The sequence below is a fragment of the Cydia pomonella genome, chromosome 5, assembly GCF_033807575.1.
Source record: "Cydia pomonella isolate Wapato2018A chromosome 5, ilCydPomo1, whole genome shotgun sequence".
In the NCBI taxonomy this organism is placed as follows: Eukaryota; Metazoa; Arthropoda; class Insecta; order Lepidoptera; family Tortricidae; genus Cydia; species Cydia pomonella.
The window spans coordinates 14,421,497-14,444,522 of record NC_084707.1 but is presented as its reverse complement, the minus strand read 5'-3'; the positions used below and the strand labels follow the sequence as shown (position 1 = coordinate 14,444,522).

Here is a 23,026-nt window from a genome sequence, read left to right as displayed (position 1 = left end):
TAACTGAAACAAGTTTATTATAAAACAGTTTTATAGACTAGTACAAAAATAGCAAAGGCTAAAGCACTGAGCAAAATTTTGTGACATTAAATACATTCTTTAAATATACATAATTCTTAATTTTTAATAATAACTCTGAATGTCAACAATATTTTTTTCAAAGGCATAATGTACCTTGTACATTAATATAAAATAGTCTAAAAATAAGGCAGTAACAGGGCTACCAATAAAACAATTATATATTTGCAATTTTGCATATAACTATACATGATGAGTATACTGTTTAGGAGCAACAGTTTCTGTAGCATTTTTATATCTGATTTCCTTAATTGTCAGTTGTTTTCCTTGATGTATTCTCTGAAGATGGCTCCTCATATCGTATGATCGGGAGAATGACCGATGGCAAACTGGACACTGGGTTTTTCCAGCGTGAGAGTCTTTGTGTAAAGTCAGCGATGTTGGATGCTTAAATCCTTTTGGGCATAATTGACAACGGAATTTAGCCAATTCAGATTCTGTAACAAAATAAAAACACATTTTAGATACCCATAACCATAGCACACCCTGTGTTTAATCATTTAATATTCTGGGTGTTATCATTATCAACTCACCTGAACTGTTTTTATCTGATAAATCTTCTGCTGATGTCGATTGATTGTCAACTTGCATTTCCTCACTGGAAGTCTGTCCAATTTTCTGTTGCACAATTACAGTCTCATCGGGTTTGATTTTTTCTTGTGGCTCATTTTCCACTTCAGGCTCTGCTATAAGTCTCATTGGAGTAACTTGTGGAATGTACACCTCTCTAACAGTCTGCACTGTTGCTAGGTTAATAGGCTCGTCATTCTGAACAGGCAGCTCCTCGATAAATCTAGATTTAGCACTCAAATCTAGTGAAGTGTTATCAGTTATCCTGAATAAAGCTTTGGATGGTTCATCTTCTACATTATCTGTCAAACCTTTCACTTCCAAAAGCTCAGCAGTCATAAGAAACGATTCCAATTGTTCCTGCAAGATATTAACCTCCCCGTGATACATGAAGTTCACTATAGCGTTAAGATCCTCAAACTTCACGTTCCTAAATATGATCACAGGGTGTTGGCAAGGGGTCTCTTTAAAAACCTGTCTGAAGTAGTTGCTGCACGCCGAAAGCAACATCTTGTGGGCTTTAATTTTACCTCCATCACAACACAAGGTAACGTCCACCAAATCGTTCTCAAATCGCAACACGTTGAACGCTTCAGTGACGTGGGAGACATAGTTATTCCAGCGTAAGGACAACTGCGGAGCATTATTCATGTTACAACTGGTAAAAATCAAAGGATGGTGATAAGTTCTTACACAAAACACTAATTAAAATTACTGACGAACTGAATAGAAAGATAACAACAAAACCAATCAGCCAATCCCATGAATAATCAACGAAAACGGTAATCAGAAAAAACTTGTCAGTTTTGACAATTTATGCACCGATTTTTCTAATTATCTATGTTAGGGGTCCGAATGGTACTTGTAGATTAGATCGCGTTTTATAAATAGGAAATATGAAAGAGAGTCCAGACGAGGTAATGACATCAACCGATTTGATCACGAAAAAATTGGCGTCAAACTCATATAGATGTGGATGTAATTTCTGAAGTGTGGATGTAATTGGCACTTAAGTCCTTTACTCTCTAGGGCTTATTACATCCATCCTGCCGTCTGACAGACAGCGAAAGAGAGCGACGTCGGGTCCGATGACTATTGCAAGGGTCTTTCTTTTCTTAATAACAAAAAAATACGACTGTGATTTGCCATTTGCCGTGAAACTTCACAGTGACACATAGATTGATATATATGTCAAATTTCCTTCATCCCATTCCATCGTATTGATGTTCTTCCTTTCTTAAGATATTCATTATTATCATTATATCCGCGGTTCCATGGTTCATTACCCCATGAATTAATATTTATTTTATTTCATTGCAGTACCTTTCGGAGTATTGTACTATCACATTCCACGATCATATTTTCGTATTTTTTTTTGTAGATCTTTTAAAAATGGTGAGTAATATTGTAATATTGAATTCCTCTGATGCAATTTGTGAACAATAAATTTCATAACATGTTAAATGTCTATAGGGTTTTCGCATAATTATTGCTGATTTAAATGATGTTTTATCTTCTAATGTATTGCCTGTAAAACCTATTTTAAAGGCACAGTTTTTACACATATTCATAGACTTAAAGAACTGTGGCTTCATAAACTGTATAAATTTTTTAGCACGGCAGAGTGAAGATCCGTACCTCCGAGGAGGAAAAAGCAAGGAAAGAAAAGGAACGCCAAGAGAAGTTAAAAGTATTTAAAAATGCAATGCAAAAGATTCAGTTCAAGGTAAATAAGTAACAAATTTTCGAACCCGATGATGTTGATCATATAGTAGAGCCTTGCTTATCCAGACCATCGCTAATCTAGTGATTGCTGTAATCTGGCTAAAGTAACTAATGTATTGTATTGTAATTCGGGCGATTTTCCGCAACTCGACCACTAACTGACATTGGCAGTCATCAAATATTTTTTATTACATACAAATATTTTATTACAACCATCGTTACAGGCTATCCTAATTCGATAGTATGGAATTTGACACACAAAAGAAAAGGATTACATAGGTATATAGTAAAACTACAGTAACACAATACATATAGCGTGGCCCTTGTGAATTCGCTCAAAGAACAAAGAAACAAATCTAACTCGATTGCTACTCGATTGATCGATATAGAAATTTCTTCCCCCACTAACTATACCAACTTAACTGCCTTTTTTAAATAAAAATAATTAAAATAATCTTTATTGCATCTTTGAGTTATTACAAAACATTGGTACCTGGCTTTCAAAGTAGGCTTCCCAGTATCTATTTTTACTGCTAGTATTTTATATTCTTTTATCAAAGTACCTTAATTTATTTACTTATAATGTGATTTTATAAAATAAAATTTTGGAAGGTGTTAACCTAGCGGAAACATCTGTAATCTTTTGTTAGTTGTCATGGATGTCTCTTAACATTTAAGATCTGCAAGCTTAATCAATTTATCTGGTGTCCTGATTAGGCTTTCATTTTGCATTCTTAATTTGTTACAGTGTAAGCTTGGCAGCTTAAAAGCTTATTTAAGACTCATTTAAGACTCACCAATTTGTGTTATCATTTACAGAGAAAACAAAATGAGCTAGATAAAGAACTACTTGACCTCACAGGAAAGGTTCTGTCCTCAAACCCCGATGTTTACACACTGTGGAATATAAGGAGAGAGATTATTATACAATTAAGGTAAGGGTATAAAATTGGGATTTACAGACCAGCCCGGAAAGCTGAATATCCGGCTCATTTGTAGTTGGTGTTTTGTTGATTAGTTAGCATATTTTATGTTACAGAGAAACAGGACATAAACTATGTTATTAGCTAATATTTTTCATATGTTTTATAAACTATTTTATTCAAATACCTATTTAGGATCATTATGAAAACTTTTACAAAAAATTTCATATTAAACTCATCTTTTGTTATTGGTTCCAGTTATACTCGTAAGATTAAAAATGTACATAAATTACTAGATTTCGAGGGATTTTTAATTAAGCTTCTAGGATCTATTTAGATGTCAACCCCACAAAACGCGGTTCTCTTGAGAAAAGTCTATATTGCTTAAAAGGAAATTAATGGAAGTTGTGCTTGAAGTTACCCTGTAAGAAAGGATTAATAATGAGATTATCTCTAGGGGAAATATTCATGTTGTTTTGTGTAATAGTGGAGTACATTGCTCCTAGAGCTGATGGCCACTTTTGACTGGCCTTGGAATAAACCCCTGGGAAGGCCTCCAACAAGATATACTGCTGATTTGGTCAAATTCACACAAAATAGTAAAATTCCACTCTATCACTCTTTCAGTCTTTGAATTAGCAGAGAACATCTTTCATTTAAAATGTAAATAGGGTGATGCGAGGCGCATAATGATTATTTTTACAAATGGTTCTGCATGCATGCACCTTAGAAGAAGCTGCTTGTGCAATGTGGCCATTCAACTGTAACCTTTATAGTAAAGTATCAACAAATCAACCAGTCAAGCGTCCATCATTAGTATAAACTCTACTCTACTCCCTTTACAGGCAAAATGGAGCTTTTCCCTCTAGCCCTTTACAAGAAACTAAATAGGTAATGGCAACATTTCGTTGTAATTTCTTCAGTTTACTTATCTTGATTACATTATCAAAGATGAATTTTATTATCTCACTTTCATTCATAAGCAGATTTGAAGTTTGGTTTGACTAAGGTAATTAAATTATTTACAGGCAAAATGGAGAATGTGAAGATTTATCAAAACTATATGATGATGAGCTGCAACTAACAGAGTATTGTTTAAAAATAAATCCCAAATCATACTGTGCATGGCACCAAAGAGAATGGGTGCTCACTACTAGGTCTGACCCGGATTGGCAGAGGGAGTTAGATGTTTGTAATAAATATCTTAAGTTTGATGAAAGAAATTGTAAGATATTTTACAGAGTATTTGATCTTTTACTCACCATTTTTTTTTTCGACAGATTAATATAATATCACTGCATCTTTGATTTGATCTCTTATTACTACTTGATAATAACTAGAAAAATATAAGGGTTGGGTAGGAAATAACTACCTATAATAAAGCACCATCTATAAAAAACCTTGAGACATGTTTTGTCTTAGAAGTCAGATATTAATTGATAATGATGACCCATTGTCAATCAATATCTGATGTCAACATTTTTATCATCTCTAAAAACATCTTATTTGGTAGGAAAGCAAAACATTTTATCAGTAATAGTACTTTTTTAAATTTATCATTACAACATATGACCGACTGCTGAAATTCCGATATGACCCACAATACTCCTCTAAAAAGATTTCGAATTTGCTTAGCTTGGCTGTGAGCGATAAAGTGTTGCGTTGCCAAGACTTCATCTATAAAAACTATTTATGTTTTCAGTTCACACTTGGGACTATAGAAGATTTGTAGTGTCCCAGTGCAAGCCATCACTAAAAGAAGAATTTGATTTTACAACTGAGAAAATACATGACAATTTTTCTAATTATTCCGCCTGGCACTACAGGAGTAAGATGTTAGTTGAATTGTATCCTGATTTGGAAGGTTCGTAATTTATTACTAAGGTGTGTTGCGTAACTATGAACATAGAGAAATAAGAAGTAATAGAGTGCTCAGTCCATACATCAGTTTTGGTACCAAAATGCTTATTATTTTCGCAGTCGACATCTAGCATCGAGTAGCGGAACTCTCAGTACTGCTACTCGACAATAGATATCGCGGCAAACAAAAAGTCTAATGCTCAACGATTTTCCGCTAATATTATAACAAGAGTAACCGGAAATCTTTTTTCAACTCCTACGCTTACTCTGATGTATGGAGTGAGCACTCTATTACTTCTTATTTCTCTATGCTATGAATCACAGCCAAACATGGGGTAATTTTAGGAATTAACCAATACTTGGCTTGGAAGTGACTGGGAATTACCCCATTAGATAAGGATCTTAATTTAATTTCTTTTCGTAATATTAAATAAAAATACTTATCAACTAATTACAGGTGGGAGACCCATTGAAGATGGCCACCACAAGCATGAATTGAAACTAGTTCAAAGTGCAGCTTTTACTGATCCTGATGATACAAGTGCTTGGTTCTATCAGAGGTGGTTATTAGGTAAAGTACCTATAGTAAGTAGTATGTACTGAACGCACACGTCTAGCACATCATGCGCAACTCCAGCGACTTCGTACTCTTCGTAGGCGTTCACAGCGAGTTGCGGCAAGACGTGATATATCTGCAGGGACACTTTTTAATTTTTTTTTAGAGGTTCGGCATCGTCATTTACTAAGTACCTAATATTAATATTGAGCGCTGGTTGCCTAGAATGCCTTGCGGTAAGAGCGTGCGACCGTCAAGGACCCGTCGAGGTTGCGGGTTAAACCCAGGCACGTAGCAATGAGTATTTCGGAACTAATTTGCGATGTATTATTTTATATTAACAGTCGCTTTTCGTTGAAGGAAAACATCGTGAGGAGACCGGATTACTGACCTAAAAACTAGTGCCCAGCCTACGCCAATTCTTGAGATTAGTTGCCATGCGGATCCTAGGCTCCCAGGAGCTCTGGCAAAAAGACATTGTTACTGATAAGCCAGAAGGATGTCAGAAATTACGCAAAATTGAAGCCCACTATTTTTATGTATACTCTAACTCCTAATGCCTTTTGACATTAGAGGTGTGTTCAGATATTTGTGAGCACCTTAGCCGCTCCGATATATCTGATGGTGACTGTACCTAAAGTCTAAATCATGGTGGTGAATATTATTAAACATTGAATTTATAAAGATCGTAGGTACTTATAATTCGTGTCATCCACGATGACGCGCAGAGTTGTCAAATCTAACCTTTAATAACATGACAATACATTAGCCGAGTAGCCGCAGCACAGTAGCCGAGAGCATTGATTGGTTTTGGTGTTCTCTGACTGAATTCACAAAGTCCACATTGTTCACATTATGTTATATGCGCCATAAGTTAGAGTAATTTTATGTTAATAGTTACACTATTGTGAATTGTCTTAGGTCTAGTACCTGTAAAGATAGTTGTAAGTGTGGAAATAAATAAATAAAATAAAACATTTTGACGACCGGTCTGGCCTAGTGGGTAGTGACCCTGCCTATGAAGCCGATGGTCCCGGGTTCAAATCCTGGTAAGGGCATTTATTAGTGTGATGAGCACGGATATTTGTTCCTGAGTCATGGGTGTTTTCTATGTATTTAAGTATTTATAAATATTTATATATTATATATATCGTTGTCTAAGTACCCTCAACACAAGCCTTATTGAAGCTTACTGTGGGACTTAGTCAATTTGTGTAATGATATCCTATGATATTTATTATTAATAATAGGAGTCAAGGCACGCGTCTTCGTGAATGACACGATCTATAAACTAATATAATTTTTAAATATCTTCCATAACATATTTCAGGTGCAGTAAAAACAACAATAAGCCCGGTTGTCTGCGCTGTAAAGCCATCGAAGACTACCGTAGCATTCAGCAACCACGTGCCCTTAGACATAGTGAGATCTAGAACCAAATTATACATCAACGACACATCTTTGGAAGGCGAATGGGTGTCTTGTACTGGCAATCAGTACGATGTTTTATGGATACTCATACATAATAGAGAAATCACTGATGATTTAGATATCAGGGTCAGTATACCTAGTTTCCTTTTAATATATTTTTTACTAAAGGCTTAAGAAGGAAGTAATGGTTGCTAGAGGTGTTATAAAGTTTTCTTTCAAAAGAAATCATCTTATCATGTCATTGTTTGACCGCTTGATTTTGTCAAAACATCTTATATGGTCCTTAATCTCTTGTATACCGTAACGTGGATCCATGCAGTAAGTAATGAATTCTAACCAATTATGAATTAGAACTCAATACCTACTAACGTGGATCCACGTTCAGAATTGTGATATTGATATGTGATTTCTCTTCCAACAATAAAAACTATCTTGTCATGTACATGCGATGTTTTATGGGGCAAATTGCAATTGATTCAGTGGAAGTGTTTATCTCCAATGTATAAAAGGCTCGCGAGCCCTTTCAAACCTCCTTCATAGGCGGGACAGCCAGGACAGCACTCATTACGCCAAATTCAGGCCCGCATGAATTTATCTAAGCGCTAGGCGAACAAACTATTACATTTTGTGCATAATACCACATTTTTACAAGCTTTTATTTAACTTGCCCTGTTACTACCCTCTTTCGACACATTATTAAAACTTTTAGAACGCCATTTGACTTTGATCCGTATTATTTAACTGATATGTGTTAATTTGTTAAATATCAAAAGGTGGCTGGCGCCATCTTACCGAGCACAACCTAAAGGTTATGGCGCCATCGCTCGAAACGATGTCGCCACCTGTGGCCTTTGATCTATTAGATGGCGTCACTTTTTGATATTTAACAAATTGAACACATATCAGTGAAAGAATAAGGATCAAAGTCAAATGGCGTTATAAAAGTTTTAATCATGTCGAAAGTGGCAGTAAAACTGTGGCTACAAAATTTTCTCTGACAAAACACCTCTATTTCAAATTCTCTTTGGTACGAGTATGTGTGTTATATTGTTAGTGTCAAATCTTGGAAGCAATTTTTTTTATACCACCTAATTGTAAGCAGTCACCGCAGCCTATGGATGCCTGCAACCCACCCACCCATTTGACCCACTTTCCGATTTGCGATTGAGCTGAAAATTTGCATACAGATGTAAGTCACAATACAATATTAACGTCGATGGTCGAGCTGATCTGATGATGGAGACGGGAGGTGGCCATAGCAACTCTGTGTTGCAACAACGCAACCTAATTGTGTTTGGGGATTTTAGAATTGTCTCGAGTATTAGTTGCCCATGGTAACAAGTACAATCAACGACAAAAGCTTGTAAACAAAAATGAAATTTTTGCCAAAAACTTAGTAAGGCAATGTTTTGAGCATTGAGATTTGAGAATAAGTATTCTTTATTTTCACCACATCCTAATGTCAGTAACATAATTTATTTTCCAGGTAGAATATGAAGTGGATTTTGACGAAAAACAAATAATAAAATGCGTTAAAGCCGATACATGTGAATACATCGGTAAAAACGAAGTCAGCTTTCAGAAACAGTATTCTAAACCTGTGATTGAAGAGCTGAATAACCAACTCGTAGCATGTCGACAACTGCTGGAAATGGAACCTGATAATAAATGTTAGTATTATTCCTGACTTCTTTTGATTCATTTTAAACAGACCAAGTGTAATATTATGACCCCATGATTCCAGTGATTTTTTGAATTAGCCAACATTTTGAAGTAGTCTGAATTACCCGAATACACTTTATATCATTTTTTGTATCTGGAATAAATAAGTGGAGTCACTGAGCTGTAGGGTGCAAAACCGGCTTAGCGTTTTGTATGTTAAGTTAAAATCTTTGTTTTGGACGAGGTAGGTAATGCGCTAATTCTCAAAATTGTTTCACCACTAGAACTGTCCGTTCCACGGTTCCATCGTCCACACTGTTCGTAAATCTTATTGCTAATACATACTAAGATGGTTATTTGAGAGTAGCCGTTCGCACAAATTTTCATTTCATGCTACTCGTACGTATTGGCTACAATTTTATGGGAAAAAAAGATACAATAAACCTGTAAATTACTTAGGCTTAATAGTTATTTGTTTTACAAGGGGGCAAAGTTGTTGTTTAACCGCTCGTGCTAATATTGATACCCGAGCCAGCGAAAGATTCCTAAATTGAACCACGAGCGTAGCGAGTGCTACGAGAAGTGGAATCTTGAGCGTTGCGAGGGTTCCAAGGCACTAGGGTTAAACAAACTTTGCCTCCGAGTGGAACACAAAATTTTTCAACACACCAAACCGATGAAAATACTAACTATGAAATACCAATAAAAACAACCATATCAAATGAACGTAAAAAAAAATTATAATCCAAAATCATCATTTAAAAGTCAATCCTACCAGCTAACATAAGGAAACAACTCAAAATTTGCATCTGATTACTTTGCCCCACATGTGGATAAAATGCAACTTTCTCATTAGTTTTTGAACAATCAAGAGGGCCTTTACCAGTTGGTGCGGTGAAAAAAATATTACTGGCTCCACAAGACACTGTTAGGGACAATCTAGTAACAAATAAATTTACCTACGTATATAATAAATACTTATTAATTATTTATTTATTCCAGGGACCCTTCTAACCACCACAGTCTTCTTATATTGTATCAACGCTGAACTCTACCATGAAGAAGCTATTAAAAATCTTCACGAACTGAAGAAAATAGACAAATTACGATCTGGTTATTATGACGACTTGATTACGAAATGGAGCATGGAAGCAAAATTATTGTTTGATTACAAAGCCAAGGACAATAAGTGCGAAGTGAAGTTTCATAATAAGATGACAAGCTTGCCGTATCTCCAGTATTACAGTTATTGCAAAGTTGTAGATTTGTCTAATCAGAGTCTGACGTCTAATATTTTGCCATCGCTAGTGGTTCTTCAACATTGCAAGGTGAGTTTAGAGGCTCTAGGAGCTAACTTGTTAAATTTATCGACTTTAAAAAAATAGTAGGGCCACTTGCACCATCCCACTTCTTCTTCCTCGCGTTGTCCCGGCATTTTGCCACGGCTCATGGGAGCCTGGGGTCCGCTTGACAACTAATCCCAAGATTTGGCGTAGGCACTAATTTTTACGAAAGCGACTGCCATCTGCCCGTCCAACCCAGAGGGTAAACTAGGCCTTGTTGGGATTAGTCCGGTTTCCTCACGATGTTTTCCTTCACCGAAAAGCGACTGGTAAATATCAAATAATATTTCGTACATAAGTTCCGAAAAACTCATTGGTACGAGCCAGGGTTTGAACCCGCGACCTCCGGATTGCAAGTCGCACGCTCTTACCGCTAGGCCACCAGCGTTTCTTGCACCATCCCACTAACCCGGGGTTAACCAGTTAAATCTAGAGTTGCCAGTGCAATGACACTGGGTTTACCGCTTAGCCGTGGGTCAGTGCATGTGGCTCTTAGTGGCGTAGGTACTTACTGAAGAAGGCGCGTCGTAATACTTTCTAGTTCCAGAGTTCAAACGCTGGCACATGTCATCAAGTTGCCCAAAACTTGTAAAAAATACCTATCATTTTTAAATTTTGAATTTTCCCGCTAGGTTCAATACGGGCCTCGTACTAACCTGGGCCTTGTGCTAACTGTCTAATGTCACACACTTTCATTTTAAGACATGCCAATTTCCTACTCATACATTCACATCTTTCAGGTACTAAATCTAGCTAACAACCAATTGACAACACTAAAAGGTTTTCCGACCCTGGATTTGAAGGAGCTGCATTTAGAAGGCAATGAGGAACTGGATAAAAATGAAGAGCTTCTTAGTTTAATCAAGAACTGCGAGATATTCATTTAAACTATTGGTAGATAGAATTTTTTTATTTTGTAAAAACATTTTGTGCTTTAGGGATTCACCTAATTATGAATACATATTACTATGTATTTGCTAAGCTAAACCCTACTTTTAAGAAATGAGCTATCATGTATATAGAAAATCTATAGGTTGTTTGTTGGTGATGAGATTGATCAAAGTAAAAATAAAGTACATTTAAACCATTGATTTATTTTCAGTAAGTATAAGTTAACATTCTAGAAGTACATTTGATTCACATAAATCTAGATGAACACTGTTGTCCTTAATATACGATGCAGCAATATGTTGCTATGTTAATAAAATCGCTAAAAAGAATAGTCTATGCCAGGGTTGCGTAGCTAATTCACTGATTTATGCATCACAACATATGTGGAAACTTGTAATTGGCTTACTGTTTTTATTTCGCAATCTATTTTGGTACTCGAGCTGTAAGTTTTCCTAAGAAATAAAATAAAATAAATAAATAAAACTTGTATGCAAGGTGTTCTGGGGTTATTCCGATAGGAAAATATTATTGCTATTGGGCGAGTTGAGAGCAATGTTTGTGATGGTCTCATTATAAAACCATATAGTGGTGGCCCTTGATTCCACTAATTTTGTTGATTAAATCGTTGATCGCTAGTAGATCGGTCCTCGACGTTGACCGTTTTTGAATTTTGGTGTTAATGCAATACAATATTGGGTTGTTGCAAGACGAGTGCGGTGCGCGCCAAACGAAGTTGAAGTAAAAAACTAGTTGACGAAATAAAATAATAAACAAATCGGCGTTTGTGGCCCTGGTTTAAATAAGTTTACGAAATCAACAAGTTGACAACTTAACCGTTTCGTCGAAGTTAAAACCGTCAATAGCCTGGCCCACCACTACATAACACTAGTTTTTTTTAGTTAAATGGGCACTATGGGGTGCTCTTATTTTATCAACGTTTTATGAAAGCACTTGAACGAGTTAATTGAAAAAGCACATTCGAGGAAAACCTCCAAATAGCAGTTTGATTATATTCCGTTTACAGAATAACCCATAATACACAATTATTTTTAATTTTAAAATAAATTCCGCTTCAAAAGTAGCTGAACAATTTAGCACCTAATCATTTTGTTAATTTAATTTGTAACTCGTCACTGCCGTAGTGTTAACTATGGCAAAGTAAGTACTAAACTAAAGAATACACCTACTATCGAGCGCCAAGATACGCAACTCTGACTCAAAGAAATAATTATAAGTAAAACTAAAATATAACAACTATTTTAACAAGTTACCTGTGCTTAGTGTTATACCAAAGATTCACATTTTACTTAACATTTATTAATATGCAAACATAGTATTCAATAGCTTATTTCATAGATTGTTATTGTTGTCTAAAACTGAAAAGTTCATTGGCAACAATGCTTACCGTGCTTACGGCTTTCATAAGTGGCTTATCAAAGTTATAAAGTGATGGTAATTCCACGAGAATGTCGCTTACGAAATGTTTTTGCCTTGCGAGACCCTTCCGGCGTCATCGTCACCCGATCGTCGGCGTTTAATCAACTCTATGGCTGCTGCTCGACGCAGCGTTGGCACAACTGCGCGGAGACGCCATTTCCCACAGCGCTGACTAGACGCCGACCTTCAAAAGACGCTAGTGTGGGGTGGCTCTAAGTACTCTCCGTTAGTTATTATCACAGCAGAATGGCATTTCGTAAGCGAAATTCTCGTGGAATACCCGTAACATATTCAATGTAAATCATACTTGGAGAATTCACTTTTTACACCTGTATAAATATACACCAATAAGCTAAATGGTATTTGTGATAAAGGGGAGTTGAAAATATAAGTACATAATTGTATTGTTTATTTTATTTTTTATAAAGTTAACAATTCTTTGTCCATATTTTTTTATAAAACTGCATTTGGATATATTCCTAAAAGGACTCTTTATAATACATACAATCAATCCTACAATATGTACACTTTGTCATAGTCACATGTTTTGGGACCAAACAAATATGAGATTCACTATAGACATTACCTTACTAATTTAGATTAATATGAATCATATGCTTTAACGCTTAAGTATAATGTATAGTGATTTACTATCTAAAATATGTTATATACACATATTATAATAGGCAATATATTAATGTTTGAATAAACAATTTACTTTGAAACAGTATTGCTTTTAAAATCAATTTGTACCATGGTAAATGTATTCTCAGATGCTGAGTTTTGTCATACTTAAAACTAGTTCCCTAACAGGTTTTAAAAATTCATCTTCATCCCAAAATAACTTGCCACATAGCTCACACAATACTGCAGGTTTTCCAGAAGAACAAAGTTGTTCAACATTACTTATTTCAACAGGCACACCCTTGCTAGTGAGGCAAGTTGCCTTCAGCGCCGGCTTATGCATTGGTTGAAAGGAATCTTCATCACAATCAGAATCACTATTAAACCTATCATAAAACTCTTCATCCTCATCATAATCATTGTCATATGCCTTATTGTTGGTAATAGCCTGTGAAGCTTGATACTCATTACAAATTTTATATACCTCATCAACTGTCAAATTCTGCAAAGTTTTGCCATTACATAACAAACAACGACTAAGTATATCATTCTGCTTAATGCCTACATTACAATTAGTAAGGAGCATTTGAAGTTGCTCTTTAACATTACCTTTACCTGCATCAAATATACAGCTTTGTGGAAATTCCTCAAAGGGAGTGCACTTATACTTAGCGGTAACAACCAAACGATCTTCACTTATAGCTAAATTTATAACATCATGCCATAATAAAGTAGGTGGAATTGGCATAGTGTCTATTCCACAATACCTTAAATATGTCATTAAGTTTGACAATGCAGGTTCAATGAATAGTTTTACATCATTAACTGACTTTAATGGAACAAATGTTTGATTTTTTTCTACAACTTTCAGTTTCTTTGAACACTTTTTCTTTCTTTCCATTGTTACTTCATTGCATATTTCATCAAAATCTATTTTCTGTTCCAAACATTTTTGCTGAAGGAAATAATATATCTGGATTAGGACATGGGCATCCAGAGCAGCATATTGGATCTGTGTGTCCCGCAATGGTCGCAATTCCCAATTAGAGCACTGCTCCGATTTCTCAAGCGGCAAGCCAAAGCATGATTGGACTAGGGAACTCAGACTGTTTCCTGCACTGTCACTGTTGCTAGGTAAAACTAATCCGCAACTGATAAGGTTCTTCCATAATATACAAATATCCAGCAGCCCTTCTCCTTTTAGCTTCATGTTACTCAAACCAATAATTGATGCCTTCATTTCTCTCAAATCTTGTTCAAGACCAAATCCGATCTTGATTATTTCAGCATTGTCCAAGAGAGATTTGTAAAAAGTGTGCCAAAAGCTGGAATATTGTTTTTGATTGAGTATGATACTATCTATAAGGTATACATTTCTATCAGTTGCTATCTGGATAAGCCCTACTTGAGATTGTTTTGCTCCAAAGGATGGTTTCCATTCACAATCAATACTTACTAGACTACATCCTGCTAAATCATTCATCATCAGGTCATAAAACTTTTCAGCTGTATCTATCATTGTTATTTGCTCTAGAGGCAACGTAAACTTATAATACTCCTGATGTGTAATCTCAGTCTTAACATCTGTATCCCAGTTCTCAGGTTCTGGTTCATCACTTTGAATAGTCATTTCCCGCAAGGCAGCTGGCAACAGATTCTCTTGTAAGTTCAAGTATGATGCCCATTTAAGAGCTTCATTCTTGTCATATGCCACCAGCATGTCAATGAACTCATGTGCTGAGTCAGCATTCTGTCGAAGTGAATCTTTGATTAAATCATCCCAAACAGCTGTGCTTACATTATTTTCTTCATATTTTTGGTGAATTAAGTACCTCAGACCTCCAGTTGTTCGATTTTTACTAAGATTTTTGCAGGTTTCAATTGGTACCTTGAATTTATTGCATAATCTTGCCACCAACTTACCCAGTGGCTTATAGTGTATTTTATCATATTTGATATTACCAATGTTATATTCTTCAATATATTTTTGAACATATTCACGAATGCTAAAATTTTTATCAAGCAACATATCTAAAAACTGAAGAAGTGGTGCAACTTGGGCAGGGCACTCTAAAAGATATTCATCAATAATATTGGATTTGTCTTGCAGAATCAATGGGAATAGTAATTCTTGTACTGATATATCATCAAATAACTCAAGTGCTATGACAACTTGGCATGCTTGCTTGCAATTATCATTTGTGATCATTGACCTTACAATTGGCAAAATAGTTTCTTTGATAGTTGATAATTGATAAGTTTTAGCCATAAGACTCAGAAAGCTCTGGTTCCTCTGCCTGATAGCTATATGGAATGCAGGCAGTTTTAGGCAGTCATCAGGTACTACATTGTTTGCTCGTGACCATTTATGTAAAATCTCAATAATAAAATAGGGTAATGTTTTAGTCTTACAATCTTTTGATTCTTCGCATTTTATGACAAAGACCAGGGCTACGCGAAAAGCATCAGCCCTAGAGGTGAAAAATAATTCAATGTGGTGCTCAATGGTAGGACTCCTCTTCCACGTTTTCCAAGTTTCTTTCAATTGATGAAGCCATAATATTGTATTATCGTCTAAATCTACATCAAGTCCTTGGTTTTGAAGAGTTTCTTCTATCGATGGAACTATCTTAATGGACTGATTTTTGCTGACAAGCTGATTTATATCCATGTTGATGCAAATTTATTGCACGTAGGGACTCGTTACAATCGTTAGTATCTCTTATGATTGTTATTATTATTTTAAGGCCAAGCCACAGCCATATTGTGTATTTATCATCGGATCACGTCTAGTGGTCGTTTCGAGATTATAATGATTACAAACAAAATGTATTAATTCGCCAAATACTTCAAGGGTTTTTTCACACACTACACAGATTCAATCACTGAAATGTCATTGCATTCTGTCAATGTTAAAGATTTCTTTAATAGCAATATTTGAATTGTAAAATATACTTTGTCGCCACAATATATCGAGATAGAAGAAAAGAGTTGTTAAAGTTGATCAATTTGTAAGGGGACCGAGCGTGTAAGTAACATTTTTCGAAGACACTTTGATTTGACGTCACGAGTGACATTTAGTTATGGAGTGTGGAATTAAGAGGAGTGGCATCTCTTATGGTAGAACTGTTGCAAAAGTGTCCAGCTGTCAGCTATAAATAATAGTTCCAAATCTCTCCAGAGTAACGCTAGAGTTGCTAAGAACCTAGGCGTTATTGACGGAGTGAATTGCGCTGTCTATGATTTGTTTTTTTTTGTTCAAGTACTCCAGGTATTGTAGCGCCACCTATTAAATTTTTTTTGAGGACACTTCTTGGTACATGGAGATTTCGTTCCTTATCTCCACCTTCCGTACATTTAGTGATTGGAAACATAAGCCGCGTGAAAACGATTAAGAAGCGTCGATTAGAATGCGGCAATTCGATTCTAGGCATCGCCGCGATATCGATAAGAACCAAAGAATATAATACTCACTAATAAGAACCGACAGAGGATAGTAGATTTAGGAGATAGTAGTGCGAAAGTACATTAAACGTCTGAAATGAAGAGCTAATCATTTATTATGAAAAAAGCATCAATGATATCTTAAGAAAAAAAGAACAAATAGACGTTTTACATCGCTGGCCTGATAAAGTGTGGATGTAATAGGCTAGATGACAATTTTTTATTAGTGGTATTAATCGTTCAGGTTTGTTTTTAGAATCAAATGTCTATATGGAACCCATTGCATTAAAGCAATACAAAAGTCAGAAATGATAAAAACGATAAGCAATCTGTATTCTGGGCCCCTACCGGGAAAATCGAAGTTCATCAATTGCGGGCATTTTTCTCTCTCACTCTAATTACGTCTTAATAAGAGTAAAAGAGAAAGATCCCCGCAATTTGCGAATTTCGGATTTCGCGGTAGGCCCTCTGACCCTGCACCAATTAGGATCTTTCGGTTTGGCTCATGGTTGACTGGTAGAGAATGCCTTCTGGCATTAAGTCCGACATTTGTACTCTTCATGTGTTGTGCAATAAAGTTTAAATAAATAAAATAAGCAAACTTGACGTCACGGTCACCAAGAGCCCATCTTGAAGTATGTAAAAACATTAAAATTGAGATTTTGTCGGTGAAATATTGCGTTCATGTATATTATTATATTTATTTGGATAAAATGTAAGGAATCGAATGGTACCCTTACTTTTTTCCTTTTTTGAAAAAAAAAGAAACCCTTTAATTTTGAAACTTTCAGGTGCTAAATTTTTTTATCTTTCCCATATATTATTTTAATAACCACATTATTGCGATAAATTGCTCATTTGCTATCTATTTTATTAGATTTTGTTATAAAATTCAACATGTGTCATGTATTGGCACTATCTTAAGGCATATTGGGCTAACATTCGCTATGGTCCCGATGCCGGGCCCGAACAAGAGTATTCTTTCGTTTCACCAAATATCAACACATCTTCTACATTTACAGTATTTGACATAATTGCCAAAAATGTTCAATGTTTGATATTTTTGCATATAATTTTTTTTTTTATATTTGAAATATTGTTAACGATGTGCTGATATTCCATGAAACGGAAAACAATTATCAGGCTCGAGATCGGGAGTAATTTCGGGCCCAAAATCGGGAAGTGTGGATTTAAGAAATGAATAAGAATAAATTTCGCCATTTTCTCTACTAGCAACTCTTCAATGACCAAGTGTTTTTTGACAACATAACCTCGAGTGACAGCTCTGACTGGCTAGTTTGGATTTCAGATACGCTTTGTGAAATTGTTATTTCTTGTGATTCTCATCTTATTTGTGTAGTTATTATATTTTAAACTTGAAAAATGGAGCTATCAGCTGAGGGTAAAACTCCAGAATACATGGCCCTAGCTGGCATTAAGTTCAAGCTGACTTTGCCTGACTTAAAAAATGATGCACAGCTACGGGAGCAACTATTTCAAGGAATAAAGGCTGGAAATATGGCTCCCTATTACAAGGAGGTTTGTGCTGAGTTAGGCTGGCCATTTGATCAGAAGTTATATGATGCTATGGCTAAAGAGAATCAAGAACGATTATCTAAATTTGAGGAGGATGATTCCGAGACGCCAGTTTGGCAGGACAGGTAAGGAGAGCTTAGGCTTGTTGTTCAGGTGCCGTATGAATGTTTATTGCATTAGCACGTCATTGTGATCTTACTGTATTCATTTTGTAAAAAATAAATCTGAACTGATACTGATTTCATGTACAGTACTTGGTTTTTAATACTTATGTATGTCACTTTCAGATTAGACTACATGTGTTCTATTGGCGACAAAGAGGGAGCAACGGCTTTGGCTACTTCTAAATATGAAGATTCCACATTAACCACCAACAGAAGACTTGATGCTATATTTGCGTTATTCAGAATTGCCTATTTCCATGGCTGCAATGTGAAGGATATGGGAAAAGCTATTAATAAGGTAAACATTATCTACATTGAAAGTTTGTAGTCATGGTTCAGTAAACAAAACAGGGTGCTGTTGAGCCATGCACACCATATTTTTTTATTGGTACTAATAATTAATTAGTTATGTAATTCATAATTAGCCGGGTCCACACAGAGCGAGTATACGCATGACACATAGACATGCCTCAGCCGAGGCACGTCTACACTGGCCGGTTTGTGCGTGAGGAAATTGCCTAACGCGTATGCTCACTCTGTGTGGATCGGCTATTGATAAATTTATTTCATAGAATATGGTAAATACAATTTTGGTGTCATTGTTTTTTTGGTATAGAACAGCGTTTGGTGTACAAAATTTTGTTGAATTTTCTTATAATTTGATAAGTTACACTATGTTTGTTCTGAACATGAAGGTTCATATAATTCATATGTATTATAATCACTGCTTAGCTAATCTGCTCAGTTTTTGTTTCTTTATAATATTTATACTATAGGACAATTCTACACAGATTGACCTAGTCCCACATAAATAAAAATCATTATCATTATCAGTTGATCTTAACTTCTAGTGTTTTTGGTTTTTGGTTACCATTGGCAATGGAATTATATATAAATAATAATAAACCCTGGCATTTGAATGTAGTTTTTCTTCAACAAAGGGCATCTGGTAAATACTAAATGATATTTTGTACACCTGCAGTTTCAAAAAAGGCATCAGAGTAGGGGTTCACACTCACAACCTATATAGCTTACCAGTAGGTAAGGTATGGCTTCTAAGCCATAACCTAGAGTGGTTCTTAACAGAATATTTTGTTTTCAGGCCCATGAGCTGGTTGACAAAGGTGGAGATTGGCGTTCAAGGAACAAGCTGAAAGCCTATGAAGCTATCTACTGCCTGGCTGTCAGAGACTACAGCAAAGCTGCAGACCTCTTCATTGACTGTGTCTCCACTTTTGAGTCTTATGAATTAGTTGATTTTGGTAAGAATATCACCTGTATTATTAGGTCTATGGTGCAAAGTTTTGTACAAGTAATTTAGATCATATCATAGTTCTGTAGATTGTATTTTTTTAGTAGTTGCATGATTGAGGGCAAATATTGCTGAAAATATTGAATAAATCATGATATCAGAACTAAATTATATGAGCAGCCCTTTTCAGTTAGTTCTTGTTAAAAATGTACAAGTTGACTAAACTGTTATTTTAGCTTAGCACCTCTATTATGTGTGTGACTGGGCATCTAGAGGACTTTATTATTATCTGAGACTAACACCACAGCTTTGTGCATGCTTTGACGAAACCGTTACTTTGCATCTAGCAACTCAGATCAAAGAATTTGTTTGATAGTATACAGCACTGTATCTTTTTGTTCAATTTACCTTACCTAAACCAAATGACGTTAAATGACGAAATGATATTTTTCAGGCACAATAATCCAATATTGCGTGCTAGCGTGCGCTCTAGCGCTGGAACGGCACGCGCTGCAAGCGGCGCTGCGGCGGCAGGGCGCTGCCGTGCAGGCGCTGCGCTCGCGCTTCCCCGAGCTGCGGGAGCTCGTCGAGTCGCTGCACGAGTGCCGATACGCGGACTTCATGAAGAGCTTGGCCTGGGTGAGTACTGCAAGGGCACCACCCTGAATAGGTCAATACCAGAGCATTTTTGTCACCTTATTTCTTTGGGCATATTTATGGCGTGTTTAGATATTTTGATATTTTTGGCGTGTTTCGATATTTTTGGTTATATAGTAGAGTTCCTTGACTAGGTACTACCAAACGACCAAAAATTGAAATTGAAATATACATCTATCTTCTGATCGCGATCAAGAGGTAACAGACAAGCAGACCGAGTTATTTTGGCATTTATAATATTAGTACGGTTTGAGACAAAAAAAATTGACGCCTAAAACACGCGTACATACATTCCAAATATGCTATGAAAGTTGTGAGTAAAATAAAATTCTATCTTCTGATTGCAATGAAGAGGTAACAGACAGGCAGACAGAGTTATTATTGCATTTGTAATATTAGTAGGGATTGAGACAAAAAAAAATTGACGACTGAAACGCGCGTACATACATTCCAAATATGCTATGAAAGGTGTGAGTAAAATAAAATGGTGTGCTTTCACTAATATCATTGCAAAATGCCCCACTCTGTGTTTAGTATTTTGGAATATTTTGAACGTTTGTTCCTTTATAATCCCCTGCATGAAGCTAAAAAGACGCTTTACATCCTGGAATTCATCCACTAAGATTTACCGCAAAGCCAAAGGAGGGTTGAAAATTAGTAGGAGAATACTAAATGTAGGGGGAGAAGGCCCGTTAGAGGCGACATAGTGGGCAGGTTAGCCTACATCATTATCTTTTCTTTATTTTAATATCATAAAATTTTCATTAGTTACATATTTTGTATTAACTCATTATATTTACATTTTATTTCTCTTCTACTTTAGGTGGAGACCCAAATCTGCGTGGACCCGGTGTTCCGCCCCCACTACCAGCACTACGTGCGCGAGGCCCGCATCAAGGCATACGTGCAGCTGCTACGCGCTTACCGCTCGCTGAGTCTCGACAACATCGCAGCCACCTTTGGCGTAACCCGCGAGTTTGTTGAGGAGGAAATCTCCAAGTGAGTTCTATTACAAGACAAAATTTTGCGTCAAATGACTTAAGCTCTTATGGACAAGGCAAACATCTCTAACTGCAAAAGTCTTGCCTTAGTCTCGATTAAAAAGTATATGTGATAGGCCACTTCTTTATTTCATATTTGTCAATTTCAAAACTTATCTAATGACCTATGCATTAATTAATTGTTAGCAATAGCTATACTTAAGGCGCAGGTTAGGGCAAGGCATTCTCCATACAAACCTTGTGCAAGTTTTATTCGTTAGTTTTGGCACATTTAATTACATTTTTTGCTTGTATATATTGGATATATGCAGAACTTGATGTAGAAATTTTTCTTTATTAAAAAAAAATAAAAATACAAAAAAAATGATTTAAAAAAGTAATACATCAAGCCCTAGCTAACAGTAAAATAAGCATATTTACCAAAAATAATAACTGTAGTGTAAACAAACGAAGAAAAACGCGCACAAAGTTTGTATGGAAAGAGCTTGCCCTACCCTTCGCCTTAAAATCGTTAGAGTCGCCACGAAGGCTCTGTATCTGTAACCGTGGGCGTGGGTGTCCGCAGCTTCACGGCGGCGGGGCGGCTGCAGTGCCGCATCGACGCGGTGGCGGGCTGCGTGGTGACGGGCGCGGGGCGCGGCGCCGACGCGGACCGCTCGCAGCTGTACCAGGCCACCATCCGCGAGGGCGACCTGCTGCTCAACCGCGTCAAGAAGCTCGCCAGCGTCATCAACTTCTAGATCTATCTGCCGTGCGCGGGCTCACACCCGCCCGCCCACATGTACTGCTCACAACTTCTCGTTGTTATTCTGTCCCATTGGCCGGGAGAAATTCGTGAGACGGTTTGTTAGAATAAATGAGACATTCTACTGGCACGCTTAGTAAATGGTCTATAATGGAATGGGCTCCGAACTGCCCCAAATCAGATGCATCATCCATACACTTTTTCCACGCATGTTACGGAGTGAGAGATTCGCGTTTTGCGTTAGCTCAGCGTGATTTACGTTTATTCTTCACAAGTCTCTTACTAAACCAGTATCTGTTCTTACTTTACATGTTAAAGGGCATTATACAATTAAGCCAGAAATAGTGAATCTGTTTTCCTTTCTTATAAACCGTCTCTCATATCTAGATCCTCAAGTAGTATAACCAAATGTAATGAAATGAGGGTTTGTACCATTTTGAATATTTATATTGAAACAATACTTACCTACTCCTATTATTGCAACTCTAGCACCAACAAGGCGAAATGCGACATTAATGACGCATATTTTAGCAGCAATCTGATTATTTACCTAGTTAAAGTAATAAGTTGAATTGTATTGAAATTATTTTATAAACATCTCTAAATAAAATTATGATAAGAAACATATATCTTTTAATTCTCTCGAAATGTACCTATAATTTTATTTCGAAATAGTACAGTTGTTATGTTTTGAAGTTTATAGTTTAGAATCCACTTTTTCACTAATCTTAATAGGGAATATTACGTAAAACTCTGTGTAGGGGGCGCCACTAACACAAACGGAGGGCCTACCGCGAAACACGAAATTCGTTATCTGCCTCTCTATCACTCTTGCATATTCGAACGTACACTTTCTTGACAATTACACGATAATTAATTAAACGAGACGAAACGAAACAGATAACGAAATTTCATTTTTCGGATTTTGGCGGCAGGTCCTCTGTAACCAAACCGCCTTGATGCATCAATGTCATATTTATTCGTAACAATTTATCTATGGACGGTAGAGAACTACACTTTCTACACTCGATCAATTTATTTGTGAAAACTTGTCAAAAACTGTTGAAGGCACAGTAAGTATTTGTATAAGTTACTCTATGGTTTACGATAAGTGCTTGTGCTGCACT

The 23,026-nt window shown here is 36.2% G+C and overlaps 4 protein-coding genes across 4 annotated transcripts; 2 read left to right on the top strand and 2 right to left on the bottom strand.

The window, feature by feature from the left end:
- LOC133517791 (zinc finger and BTB domain-containing protein 14-like) lies at nt 1-1,682 on the bottom strand. Its single transcript, XM_061851212.1, has 2 exons — nt 612-1,682; nt 1-515 (listed from the first exon to the last, which is right to left on the bottom strand). The coding sequence occupies exons 1-2, from the start codon at nt 1,297-1,299 to the stop codon at nt 262-264; spliced, it is 942 nt and encodes a 313-aa protein (XP_061707196.1). The 5' UTR covers nt 1,300-1,682; the 3' UTR covers nt 1-261.
- Nucleotides 1,683-1,842: 160 nt separating this feature from the next.
- On the top strand, nt 1,843-11,235 carry LOC133517788 (geranylgeranyl transferase type-2 subunit alpha). Its single transcript, XM_061851210.1, has 10 exons — nt 1,843-2,043; nt 2,264-2,374; nt 3,193-3,308; nt 4,325-4,521; nt 4,999-5,160; nt 5,614-5,727; nt 7,043-7,269; nt 8,630-8,813; nt 9,808-10,133; nt 10,889-11,235. Exons 1-10 carry the CDS (start codon nt 2,041-2,043, stop codon nt 11,033-11,035), a joined length of 1,587 nt encoding a protein of 528 aa, XP_061707194.1. The 5' UTR covers nt 1,843-2,040; the 3' UTR covers nt 11,036-11,235.
- A 1,493-nt stretch (nt 11,236-12,728) lies between these two features.
- LOC133517787 (exonuclease mut-7 homolog) lies at nt 12,729-16,379 on the bottom strand. Its single transcript, XM_061851209.1, has one exon. It carries the CDS (start codon nt 15,769-15,771, stop codon nt 13,246-13,248), a length of 2,526 nt encoding a protein of 841 aa, XP_061707193.1. The 5' UTR covers nt 15,772-16,379; the 3' UTR covers nt 12,729-13,245.
- A 1,420-nt stretch (nt 16,380-17,799) lies between these two features.
- LOC133517789 (26S proteasome non-ATPase regulatory subunit 6) lies at nt 17,800-22,522 on the top strand. The gene is made up of 6 exons (XM_061851211.1): nt 17,800-18,205; nt 18,368-18,542; nt 19,347-19,506; nt 19,951-20,135; nt 20,977-21,152; nt 21,720-22,522. The coding sequence occupies exons 1-6, from the start codon at nt 17,928-17,930 to the stop codon at nt 21,892-21,894; spliced, it is 1,149 nt and encodes a 382-aa protein (XP_061707195.1). The 5' UTR covers nt 17,800-17,927; the 3' UTR covers nt 21,895-22,522.
- Nucleotides 22,523-23,026: the final 504 nt, after the last annotated feature.